This window comes from Gastrolobium bilobum, unplaced genomic scaffold (assembly GCF_033153095.1).
Source record: "Gastrolobium bilobum isolate Gb01-03AN ecotype WA unplaced genomic scaffold, APGP_CSIRO_Gbil_v1 utg37679, whole genome shotgun sequence".
In the NCBI taxonomy this organism is placed as follows: domain Eukaryota; kingdom Viridiplantae; phylum Streptophyta; class Magnoliopsida; order Fabales; family Fabaceae; genus Gastrolobium; species Gastrolobium bilobum.
Window position 1 is genome coordinate 149,182 of NW_026896399.1, and position 13,081 is coordinate 162,262.

Here is a 13,081-nt window from a genome sequence, read left to right on the forward strand (position 1 = left end):
GATCAAAGAACACTTAGCCTAGCATGGCTACGTAGAAAACCATAATTGAAATTCAGAAAATAAAGAAAAACAAAAGAGTAGAAGAGAGAAAACGTAAATTGCAATTGAATCTTGAAACTGTAAAAACATAAACTCTCAAAATGAAAACTAAATCTAAATCTCCATAATAAGGTCTCCTAATCATGCCTTTGTATAGGCTCTACAAGTTTAACCTAGTATAAAAGGAAATAAAAGATAAATAATAGATTTGGGCCTCATAAAGATTGGGTTCCCAATTACAAACTTAAATTCAATTAACTAATTAAAACTGCAACAACTCATGAAGAACTTGGGCTATTTTCGACCATCCTATTGTTCAAAATAGGCTTCATGTCTTCATAATATTTGTAGCCCTCTGAGTTATCTACAAAACGCAACAAGAATGGGGTCAATCAGACACATGTGAAATGAGTTATGGTCAAAATACTACAGTAACGTAAATCTGGATTTTTATTACGAAATTCCAAATAAACCCAATTAAAAACCCAACATCTAATTTAACTCAAAAATTATTATTTATACGCTAAACAATCCAAAAATCACTAATCAAGAGTAACAAATAAGTGTAATAAATATGAATTATCACGCAGCTATTTGCCAAAAAAACTCGCCAGAAAAGTGCTCTACAGCGGTGAACAGTGGCAGCCGGTGGTTTCCGGTGATAACGATGGTTGACAATGATTTTTCTGATGATCTGAGGATAAGCGGTTGGTGACCAACTAAGGGTTAGGTACTGAAAATGAGTTGTCGGTATGATGCACAACATGGATGACTTGCCAGAATGATGCACGACAAAGGTTTTCTGCGGAAGCGAGGTTTCCCATAACACAAGCTCTGGTACCAACTTGAGAATATGGAAATATGAATTTTTTGTATTGTATTGAATTGTGTAAATAATTGTACAAGAGCTCTCTATTTACATAGACTAAATGACCTATTGGGCTAAGCCCAAAGAAGCTTCTAGAGTAATCTAAATAATAAAATACTAATTTAAATAACAATACAATATTATTTCTAACATCTTTCTTTACCAAGTTCATCATCAACAACAACTTCTGTGAATGTGATTGATTTCTTCATTAGTCTCTCTTGTAAACAATATACAATTCCAAACATTAATTTTCTCACTTCAGCAGGAACAGAGTTACAAGCGTCCACATCTTTTTGTGTTCTCGCCAAATGTGCTTGAATCGGTAAACACGTCTGGTTACTGTCTTCTTGCAATAATTGCATTGAATTTTTCTTCCACTTCCATCAACTTCAACACCATGCTTCCATCCCACATCAATCCTACTTCTAGCAGCATTTTTCATTTTAATTCCTCTACTAGAGACAACAACAACATCATTACTAGCACTAGCACTAGAAGTCATTTTCCAATTGCCAAACCACCACAATCTAATATAGACAGAATAGAAACATAGAGCAAAAATAATAATAATAATTTTATTAGAAAAAATAAAAGAGAAGATGAAAAACAAAATAGGAATTCAACAAAAAAAAATATATTAATAAAAACAAACAACCACACAAACAGTGAATAGACTTTGGAAGAAAACAAATAAGAAATAAAAATAATTGATAACAAAAAAAAAAGTTAGCAGAATGACCCAAAAAAAAGCAAACGAGCCAAAAAGAACCTGCGAAAAAAAGAAGTTGAAATGAGCCTAGAGCGAAATGAGCCAATAAAAAAGTTAATAGCGAAAAAAAAAAACACAAATAAAAGAAACCTGGGCTGTTGGGTTTTTTATTTGGGTTAAAACCCATTTCTGAAGTTGGGTCAAGCAGGTCAAAAGTTGGGTAAATGAGTTTGTTGATTCGAGTCAAAAAGTTTAACAAGATCGGCAATCTCACTTGATCCCACAATCTTACGATCTTCTTCGGCGATCTTACCCAATCTTGCTCAAATGCGATCCAACAACCAATTCAGGTTATTTTTTGTGTAAAAATTCGTAAAATCGGCAATTATGCGATTTAAATCGCGATTTTGAGGAGACTTTACGGTGGCCCTTCTCTATGAAGAGAAGCATAGGCAATGAATCATAACAATGAACAAGAGATACTTTGTGCGTCTGCATTACAAGGGGTCTACTCTTTCATATGTTAGATAACTATAATGATTCGTTAATATTTCAAACTGCAATGATACTTTTGCTTCTACCGATCCAATTTTTCCCACCCACATATGCTCCCATCATTCTTTATAATCGAGCACTGAAATTTATTTCTTGCTGCACTTTTGCATATGTAGTTAAACATATACTTCATGCAACACTCTTTTGAATATGTAGAAAAGTCGCATTGTTGACCTAACTACTTTTTGCTACGTTAATTATTTCATAATCATACCGATTTATCTTGTAATCTACTTTCATTTTTTTTCCTCCAATTAAATAGATGAATATGCAGCCATTAAACCATAAATTGTTTATTATTATGATCTGTTTAGACTGCCAAAGTCACTTGCTCTGACTATCAGAGTTTTCACCAAGAAAGATGACATTGGGTGGCTAGAACTAACACTTTTTTTTTTTTTTTTTAAACAAAACTAACACCTTTATATTATGCTCATTATTATAAATCTCATTATTAATTAAGTCCGAAATTTCAATACGTCAATATAATGAGCATAACCTCTTATTATGCTCATTATATTCACGTATTGAAATTTGGGTCTTAATTAATAATTATGAGATTTATTACTCATTCACATATTTTTTATTTATTTAAAAAAAATAAAAATAAGATTGAAATAATCAACAAATAAGATGTAGATCCTATTATTAATTAAGACTTAAATGTGAAAATTTGAATAATAAAATGAATACAATCTCAAATGGCACTTCAACAAGATTTAATTATTTCTCGTAAGAACCAGATTTTCTTAAGGCTTAAAAGCTTAACTTATTTTTATGGGATAGGATATTGTGACAACCAAATAATGTTACTACCAATGTTACTACCACAACTTAACCGTTGATTTTCTCCAACGGTTATCATTTTTCAAATCAAACTCCTTAATAATGATGAGATTTATTACTCATTCACATATTTTTATTTGTTCTTGTATTTCCACGCACAACGTTGTCAAGAATTATGGTTGATAACAAAAATCAAGCTTACTTTCCAGATACTTTGAAATTCTGCATTTCGTAGTCAAAAGAAATCTCGATTTTCGGAGTTAGGTTTTGGTTCTTGTGCCAGCAAACTGAATCAACAATCAGAATAAAGAGTGAATATTACTATACATAAATACCTCTAAATTTTATTTATAATAACAGATCTTATGAGTTTAATTTCAACTTCAAAGACTCAAGAAGACATACGTTTAACTAATAACTTAGACATGAGGAAACCACAACTAGATAAACTGAACAACCTCGGTTCGAAAAAAAGAAAAAAGAAAACCAAAACAACAACTAAACTAGATCAACCTAATTATTCACATACTAAAAAACTTAACAAACTGCTTCCACAGCTAGCCTCTTAACCATATCTCCACAACTGGTTGACCCAAATGTTTTTTCTGAAACTTCAATTGAGCACGATTCCTTGCCCACACAAGCCTATAAAAAAGCCCAAAAAATAAGGTTAGTTAATTCATCACGACATATATACTTTTGAAAAAAAAATAAAAATAAAAACCCTACATTTTGCACAATGGGCAAAGCATCATTTTTGCTTTCGCAAATGCCCTTGCTAAATGCTCCACATACACCTTGTGGATTTCCAAAACTTGCAAACTTTATAGCCGAGATGGAACGACCATTGCAGGACAATTCCAAAGTCTTATTCTCATAAGCATTTGCACAAGCAGTGCCAACAATAACTGTTTGGAAATTCACTAGTGATGGATTACCACCAATTTCCTCAAACAAAACCAATGTGTTCACACCATCTTGAATAAATGAACGAGGGACATGGTACCTAAATTATTTAAAAAACTCGTTAGTTCCAAATTTTTTATGATAAAATAAAATAAAATAGTAATTAAAATTAACATGAAAAAAAAAAGGGTAAGGCATTAGAGCAAGTCAACTAACCATCTCTGTGAGGGTTTCCCACAATTGGTAACACATTTTTCGTCAGAATAATCACCACGGTAATCACAAGGATCATCACTACAACCATCCTCATCAGCGTTGTAACTAGGCCATGTGCGACCAAGACACTGACCATTCACCCAAGCATAACCTTTTCCCATACCTTGTAAATCCACCACAACAGGGTCTAACCCCAAAGGAGCTTTGAAAGTGGTCTACAAATTATACACACATTAATTAGAGGGTTAACAATTTTTTAATAATACAATATTGTTGAAGAAAGCTAGTAATTTACCTTATACCAAGTGAACATCCTGTTTGTGGGTAGCTGATCAGATTCCCATTTTAAAGGAGAAGCAAAGAGTGAGCCTTCACTGAAAAATTTGTTATCCCAACCATTCAACCCAACCTTGTATAACCAATAGTGTGAGGATAGATCTTTGATTATGGTCTCATCACCTTTTCTCGCAACTAGCTCAATAGGCCCAACAAGACCAGCATGCCATTTATCATAGTTTTGCCCATAGTTCTATTCCACAAATGAGACATATTAAATGTTATTATACATTATTAATTGGAACAAAATTTGAGTATCAATAAGTGGATAATTGAATGACCATGGTACATAACAAAATATTACTGTTATACCTGAAGTCCAACGGTGACACTAAGCAGGCTGATAATGTTCTTTCCACGCTTCAACTTAATGATAGTTTCAAATTTATCGTTGTGAATGCCATATGTGGCCCAATGGGAGCCTATTTTATCAATCAAATAGAGACCGTGTCATTAAATTATATTATGATATAATTATTATGAGATAGCATCCTTTGATAAGTTTGATTCCCGGTGACCTCATGGTCACTGAAACTCTGATACCATATTAAAGAAACACTCCAACCTAAAACCTTAACGTGTTGGGTGAGGATCTTTTTAACGATTTATATTATATTCTCTAACAATAACGATATTCAACCGTAAGTGTTAATTAGTAAATGTTATATTACCAATATGTTCTCCGTTGACGAATGCATGAATTACATGACCGCTACCGTTGATCCTAAGAGACATATCATCTGTCCAAACTGGATCCTTTTCATCAATATCAAGTCTATCATTAAAATAAAAAAAATAAAAAAACTTGTTAGCAACTTATTAATAGAAGAACAAAGAGAGAAAATTAAATGGGTATGATTACCTTGTCATGTACCAAAGATAGTCACTGGCATCATTAGCAGCTCTTTTTTGATCAACAAGTGCATGTTCAGAGACATTAGCTTTCCCAAGGAGAGCATGATCAATATTCTCAGCTCTCCACACCCACTTCAAAGCAGTTGGCTCATCTTCATCTTTGTTTTTACCCTTTACCATGACAGAGGTTTGAACATTTACCTAATTCATAACAAAACATAGATGCATCAATTAATTACATAACTATTTATCATAATAAACAAAACTACGTACCATCATATTTTGGTTTATAACAATAATAAAAAAAAAAAAAAAACGTTACCTTGGCTGTATTATACTCTTCGGTTTGACAATCAGGAAGAAGGGTAACAGACCAAGCAGGAACAGTGTATGTATTGGCTCCAAATATTACTGTGGCATCAGTGGTGGTGTTGGTGTTGCTCACGAAGCAGCTTGATGAATCATTTGTTTTATACATTGTAACCTACAAGTTTAAAGTTTTTCATATTAAGTTCTCTTGTTCCTAAAAAAATATCATAATCAACGAATTTGCTTTGTGTTTTCCATTAATATTTTACCTTCACAGAGTTGCCATAATCAATTTCGGTTACGTTTCCATTGGTAAGACTATTCTCCATTGATTTCAGAACCCTGTGAAGTTCTTTGAGGTGACCCCATTTTGGTTGAGCAATGTTTCCTGCAAATTTTTGACACAAAATGAACGTTTATTTCTTCGAAGAAAAGAAAACATATCCTATAAAACCTAATATTAAAAAAAAAAAAAAATGAAGTTACCATATTCATCAAGAGGAGCATCATAATCATATGAAGTAGTAATATATGGACCACCAGCTGTTCTACCAAAGTTGGTTCCACCATGATACTGAAAGAAAAAAATTATATATGTACAAAATGTTATTATAATATAATATTACTTTCAAGAACTAATAAGATAAGGAAAACCGCATGATGGTTAAAAATTTGAACTTTGAATCATTTTACCATATAATAGTTTTGGAATGTGCCTCCGGTTTGGAAAAACCTTGCAACAGCATAGGCAACATCTTCAGCGGTTCTGTGTGGATCTTTGCCACCCCAATTCTTGAACCTTTTCAATGAAAATAATAATAATAATAATAATTTAATTACAAAATACAATTAACTAATAACGAAACCATGAAACTAAAACAGTTGTATTTGAAAAAAAGACCAGATAAAAACGGTATTTAAGCTTACCAGCCAACCCAATTTTCGGTCCACATCTTAGGACTGTTGGGATTATTGGGTTCAAAGTCGTCACAATACCAACCGTTGCAAGTATTGATCTAGCATTCAATTAAAAGAGAATAATATTAATTAGCTTCAAGAAAGAAAGTAAATAAATTAGATAACACAATATATAAGGAATAAAAAATACCATTGGTTGAGGAGCATCGGGTTGCTGGCACATGATCCATGGAACACCAATGTTCAAGGACTCGGCCATGTTGGCGCACCAATTTATATAAGCTTTGCCAGCATCCCCATACGTCGACATCACATTCCCATATTCATTCTCAATCTTTTATTTTTTATTTTTTATCAATCATTAATAACCAATTAGTAGATAGATAAAGTCAAGAAGAAAAAAGAAATCTTATGATATAAAGTTATCAATTAAATTTGAAAGATGAAAATGATATACCTGAGATAGAATAATGGGACCGCCTTGAGAAGCAAAAAGTTTCTCTTTTTTGACCATATCCACAATCAAAGTAGTAAAATTTTGCATTTCATTCTACAAATCCAAATTAATAAAAAAAAAAAAAAAAGTAAGCAACAATAATGTACGATATAAAACTAAATCCCAACGATATTACAGTAAGTTAAAAAAATATTAATTATTTACCATGTACACTTGATTTGCGGTCCGAATCTCAACACCGGGAAGATTGTGAACCCACACGGGGATCCCTCTAAAATTAAACAAATGAGAATTTTACAATATTCACTGTTAATAAAAATGTAATTTTATTGTTATCAAAAAAAAAAAAAATGTAATTTTATTTAAAATAAAAGGGTGATGTGCTCATAGTTCCAGTTATATTTACCCATAATTCCATTCGGCACAGACATAAGGGCCAATGCGAAGAACAGCATAAAGTCCTTCCTCTTGAATGGTTTTGAGAAATCTAATGAGATCGTTATTTCCATTGAAATCATACTCACGACGAGCAGGTTCATGCGCATTCCAGAAAACATATGTTTCTATAGCATCCAATCCTCCTTCTTTTGATTTTTTGATCAAATCAGGCCACATCTAATACATACAAAAGAGTGCTAATAATTAGTGAAAAAATAATGCTAATATAGAAATATAGAACAAAGAAAAATAACAACACAAAATTAAATGAAGAGGATTAGTGAAATGTGATGATTAATTTGTTACACCTCGGGTGTGCTTCTTGGATAATGGATTGATCCAGAGATCAATATCCTCCTTTTACCATCAATTGTGATGGCTCTCCCATCATGGGACACTTCAGTGGCATTAATGCCATAGAGGGCCAACAGGAAAATGGAGAAGGAAATGCAGAGAAGAACTTTTAGGGGAGCCATACCCGTGGAGAGTTTGGTGTGTTTCATATGCTAGTAGAGTTGCCTTTATATAGTAGAAATATTTTTTGATTCAAATATTTATTCACTCTTATCCAGTTATATAAGTTTGTCTTTATCCTATGAAGTAGTTATAGAATCCTAACAAACAACCATCTTTATTAAAAAGATCTTTGGCATGTTTTCGATGTGGATAAGGAGGGAGAATGGAGAAGGTAAGAAAAAATTAACTCATGAACTACTGAGGCCATGACTCAGCAGTAGAAATGTTACAAGTAGGATATATATCCATTGGTTAGTTATGGAATAACTATTGCTTTGGAAGTGGCATTATTAATTGTTTGAGATTTGTATCTGATATCTCTACTAGCAATTAACTAGTGAATTGTACACGTATTTTAAATTTTAAGGAAATTTTAAAAATAAATTTAAACTATTTAAAATTATAAAATAAATATACATACATAATTAGTAATTAAATATAATAGAATATTAAAATTAATTAGGAAAAAAATGTTTGAAATTATAAATAAAAAATAAAAGATGTGTATCAGTGTATGCATAATATAAAATAATTTGAATTTAAAATTTAAAAGAAGAGAAGTTAAGAATCAAATGTTAATTCTTAAAAAGTAGTAGGCTGAGAGATTAAGAGCTTGTCTTGGCATATTTCTTCTTTAAGGTAAAATCTACTTTTAAGTTAAGTTAAAAAAAAAGATTTAAAGCTATTTTTAAGTTAAAGTTATAAAAAAAAACACTTAAAAATAAAGCTAAAAGTTATTTGATTATTATATAAAACTGTTATAAGCGTTTTGAAAAAAGAAAGATGAAATAATTTGCTATTAGAATGAATTATTAGGGCAAAGAGTAAAATTGATAAATACAAATTTAGAATAAAGGTGATACTCAAAAACAAATATGAGAACTCTAGAAGCTAGTGTGGGTATTAAAAAAAGCTCCTCTTGGTAGCTTTTAAAGCCTGTTTGACATTTTTTTTAAGTTTAAAAAATAAAGTTAAAAGATGTTTGATGATTATATAAAGGTGTTATGAGGGTTTTGAAGAAGGAAAGATTAAAATATTTGTTATTATGACAGATTATTAAAGTAAAGAGTAAAATTGGTAAATACAAATTTAGAATAACGGTAAAACTGAAAAATAAATATTAAAACTATAAAAAGCTAGTATATATCTTTAAAAAAAGCTCTTCTGGAGAGCTTTTAGCTTTATATAATAAGTTCTAAAAGTTCTTTTTTCACTTTATATAATAAGTTCTTTTTTATTCATTGTAATAAAAAAGCCCTTTATATAATAAGAGCTTTCATACAGCTAAAAGTTGCTTTTAAACTTAAGTTAAAAAAAAGCTAAAAGTTGTGTGGTGATTATATAAAACTGTTTTGACGGTTTTAAATATAGGAAGATTGGATGGATTATTAGAATAAAAAGTAAAATTGGTAAATTCAAATTTAGAATAAGGGTAAAACTAGAAAATAAATATGAAAACTCTAAAAAGCTAGTATATATCTTTAAAAAAGCTCCCAAAAGGAACTTTGAACTTATGATTTTTTTATTCTTTATAACAAAAAGTTCTTTTTATAATAAGGGCTTTTAAAAAAATATGTTTGGCTAAGCTTCTATTTATAAGAAGAAGAGAAACTAAAAATAAGACTTCCCAATAAGGCACTATAGAAGCTAAAAATAAGACTTTCCAAATAGACACTTAGTTTTTGCCTTTTTTATTCATTATAATAAAAACTCTTTTTATAATAAGAGCTTTTATAAAAACATGTTTGGCTAAAGTTCTGTTTATAAGGAGAATAGAAGGTAAAAATAAGACTTCTTGAATTGGCACTAAATCACTTTCAAAACTGTGTGCTCTAAATTTAATATATACGAATGGATTGCTTATGAATTATTTGAGAGACAAGATATTATGTCTATCTTTTCTCATGCATATTCTACTTATTGTTTTTCAACACAATTGAATCAAAATCTCAAGAGGAGAGAGAATATATTATATAACAGTGTTAAGGATGTGTAGGTATGGTAGACATGAAAAAAATAGGCATAATATCTTATATCATTATCTTATGATGCACCTAAGATTGACTTAGAAATATCTATGTGTGCTTGTGTGTGTCATTTTGGGCTTTTTAGGTTTATTCCATAGTTTGGGGCTTTTATGCTTATTTTCATTTTATTTTGTTCTGCATATTTAAGCCATGGAGAACTCTATTGTTATTTTTTTTTTTTGGTTAATAAAATTCAGAAAAGATAAATAGTAGTTTCTCGCAATCCTTGTTTTCAGTCTTTCTTTCTATTTAGCCAATGAGGTACTGCTTCGGCAATATTTGGTATCAGAGCACTAGGATGCCTTCAACCAATGGCTGAACAGAATCGTAAAGGTTGTTGATGGCGGAATTGTGAAGGAAAGGGACATAGATTCGTTTCTAAAATAGACAGACAATCGCGTCAGATAGACCCGCATGACATAGAAAATGAAAAGCTCGGAAGGCGGATCCAGGATTTGAAGCAACAACTTGAGCAAACGTTGGATAAGAATACATGATTTGGAGCGACGACTCGTGCGAGCGCATACTAAGAAAATCCAAATTTTGAAGTGAGCGCTTGTGGCGGCGCAAAGCATGAAAATCCAACATTTGGAGCAACCACTTGCGTGGACAAAGTTGGTGATTTAATCCGAAGAAGGAGTGGAATTTTGTTATTTTGATAATGAAAATTGAGAACTGAAGGGTTACTCTTTTACCAAATCCTAACATTTCTATGCGCTTTCGGTATTATTAGAACCCTCACTTTTTATTAATAAAATTCAGAAAAGAGAAATACTATTTTCTCGCAATTCTTGTTTTCAGTCTTTTCTTTATGTTTAGCCAATAAGGTACTTCTAAGAACCCGCACCGTTAATTAAGGAAGTTAATTAATTAATTATGTGAAATTAAGAATTAATTCTATAATTGACCCTAATAATTATTTTGAGGCCTTAATAATTATAGTAAGTGATTAAGAATGTTGAAAGTCATTTTTCGGAAGAAAAGTGCAGATACCGGTTCTGCTTATAAATGTGTACCAAAAAAGTATCCCGAAAAATTATAATAAGTGCATGATAATTACTAGAATAATATGTAGGACTTGTAAAACGAGTTTCAAGTCAAAATAATGAGAACTGGTGCCAGAAATTGGTACTGGCTATGAAAAGCGTGTACCGGAAAGGTACTCCGAAAATTATAAGAAAAATATATCAATTCTTGTAAAATTAAGTAGGTTAAGAATCCAAAGTTTGGGATTAAAATGCTAAGCGTAGCAATTAAAGCTAATACTGTGTGTTTATTGGTTAAGTGACTATATATACCTAGTGGCACATGATCCTAGGTCATTATTGTGCCTCCTACGTGAACCTTGCTGAAGCCTTGTGACCATCCACCTTGCTTCTTCATTTCTCCTCCTTTTTCTCACCAAAGTCGCCACCTTTGATCATTGTTTCACTTCTTGATTAAGTAAACACTTGAGTGTGAGCATTGGAGAGTGCTTAGGGTGCCTTTTCTGAGTTGTGAGGTTCAGTTTGGGAAGGGTTTGAGGGCTGACTTGCTGGTTTGGTTGTGGTGGAGTGTTGTTCTTGGTTTGTGAGGCTTCAAGGAGCTTCCTTTGTGGGAAAAGGGCCAAGCTTTTGTAGCATTTTCTTGCACCCTTGAAGTCAGTACCTTGGAGCTGTTGTGTGAGCTCCAAGAGCACCCATTTTGCTGAGTTTTGAGCTGTGGTAAGTTGTACCAACCTTGGTCTTGAGTTTTGTTGGTTAGAGACGAAGTCTTGGCATGTTTAATGAATTAAACAAGGGTTTTATGATTGTTATGTTGTAGGAAAAGTGATAGTGTAATGTTATAGAGATTCGTTTTGCGTGCCTTAATTTTTTATTTATTTTTTTGTTTTAAAAAGTGTGGGCCCCACAAAATGTTGTGAGGGTAGGAAAGTTTGTTGTGTTATGTTAAAGGATAAAACGAAAACCCATTAAACAAGTAACCAACTGTCATATGAACCTTAAGATGCATGTTTAAGCTTCTGAAAGTGTTAAAAATGGAACCTTGGAAGAATATCTTCGCGAAATGCAGAAATTGCATTCTGTCGCGAAATATCCGGATATTTGCCGTGGAATATCCGGATATTGATATCCGAATATGGGGATCTAGATATCCAGATATTGATATCCGGATATTGCCAGAGTGATATCCGGATATTGGATATCCGGATATTGCCTGTGGGATATCCGGATATTGGATATTCGGATATGCCCCCGAGGAATATCCGGATATTCTGGGTTTGCGAGGATTAGTAGCGTACTGTTCATCCAGAACTGATCTATGGGTTTGTGGACCCTAGTTTGAGGAAGTTGAACTTCTGTAATTAATTAATGTAAGTCAGAATCATATGATTAAGGGCTTATGGCTTGTGTGAAGCCTTAAGACGTATAACGTAATGGAGGTTGATAGAGTATGATTGTTGATGTATTGTTGGTCCATAACAGATTGTGAATATTTTGTGTTTGGACTTTGAGCTGTGGACTCTTGGCTTTGGGTGTTAGCTTGCAAGGTAAGCTTTCATGTCCTCGGCTTAGCCATGTTGTGGTTCCACCATGTCCCATGGGGGTATGGTTATATGCATGTTCTGTTACATGCTTTGAATATTTGAAATGCTGTTGAGCTTTATGTGTAATGGCTTTTAATATGCATGTGTTGTTCCATCTTGACGGTAAGCTTGAGTATGTGGCGTCATACAAGACGGTGATTCGGGGTGGATGCAAGTAGCATCTTACACTATTTGTGGGTATTAGACGTATATAAATCCTGCATTTCTCTGGCCAGTAGAATAGAATTGACACTCATGACATGATTATCTGCTGCATTGCACTGTTTTAGAAATGCTATTGAAGAACTGCTTTTAAACTTATATTGCACATGTAAGTAAGCTTGTGGGTATTAGACGTACATAAATTCTACCATGGATCTCTAATGACCAAGGCTCCAGCTGCATCTCTGAAACTCATTGAAAATTTAGCTGTTAAGGAAAATGATGTTGTACCCAGCTCAAAGATAAGCATTCTTCAAGTTGATAGATTCAACATCTTGATGACTGGTCAACAGAGCTTACAGAAGCAAATGGAATCTCTCACAAAAATGGTTGCTAAGAATCACATCTTTGCTAT

The 13,081-nt window shown here is 32.3% G+C and overlaps 1 protein-coding gene across 1 annotated transcript; it reads right to left on the bottom strand.

Moving 5' to 3' along the window:
• Positions 1-3,497: 3,497 nt before the first annotated feature.
• On the bottom strand, positions 3,498-7,572 carry LOC133299523 (beta-galactosidase 7-like). Its single transcript, XM_061498992.1, has 16 exons — positions 7,364-7,572; positions 7,162-7,228; positions 6,958-7,050; positions 6,691-6,834; positions 6,510-6,598; positions 6,276-6,381; positions 6,069-6,156; positions 5,852-5,970; positions 5,596-5,757; positions 5,281-5,474; positions 5,090-5,193; positions 4,731-4,840; positions 4,378-4,611; positions 4,083-4,297; positions 3,690-3,966; positions 3,498-3,605 (listed from the first exon to the last, which is right to left on the bottom strand). Exons 1-16 carry the CDS (start codon positions 7,570-7,572, stop codon positions 3,498-3,500), a joined length of 2,319 nt encoding a protein of 772 aa, XP_061354976.1.
• Positions 7,573-13,081: the final 5,509 nt, after the last annotated feature.

What these genes read in the sequence shown, in the direction of transcription:
- LOC133299523 (XM_061498992.1), bottom strand. Translation starts at nt 7,572, where the DNA reads ATGTGGCCTGATTTGATCAAAAAATCAAAAGAAGGAGGATTGGATGCT. An exon ending in GTCCCATTATTCTATCTCAG is followed by an intron (nt 6,835 to 6,957) that starts GTATATCATTTT and finishes AAAAAATAAAAG; the next exon opens with ATTGAGAATGAATATGGGAA. An exon ending in CTTTGCCCATTGTGCAAAAT is followed by an intron (nt 3,606 to 3,689) that starts GTAGGGTTTTTA and finishes GCTTTTTTATAG; the next exon opens with GCTTGTGTGGGCAAGGAATC.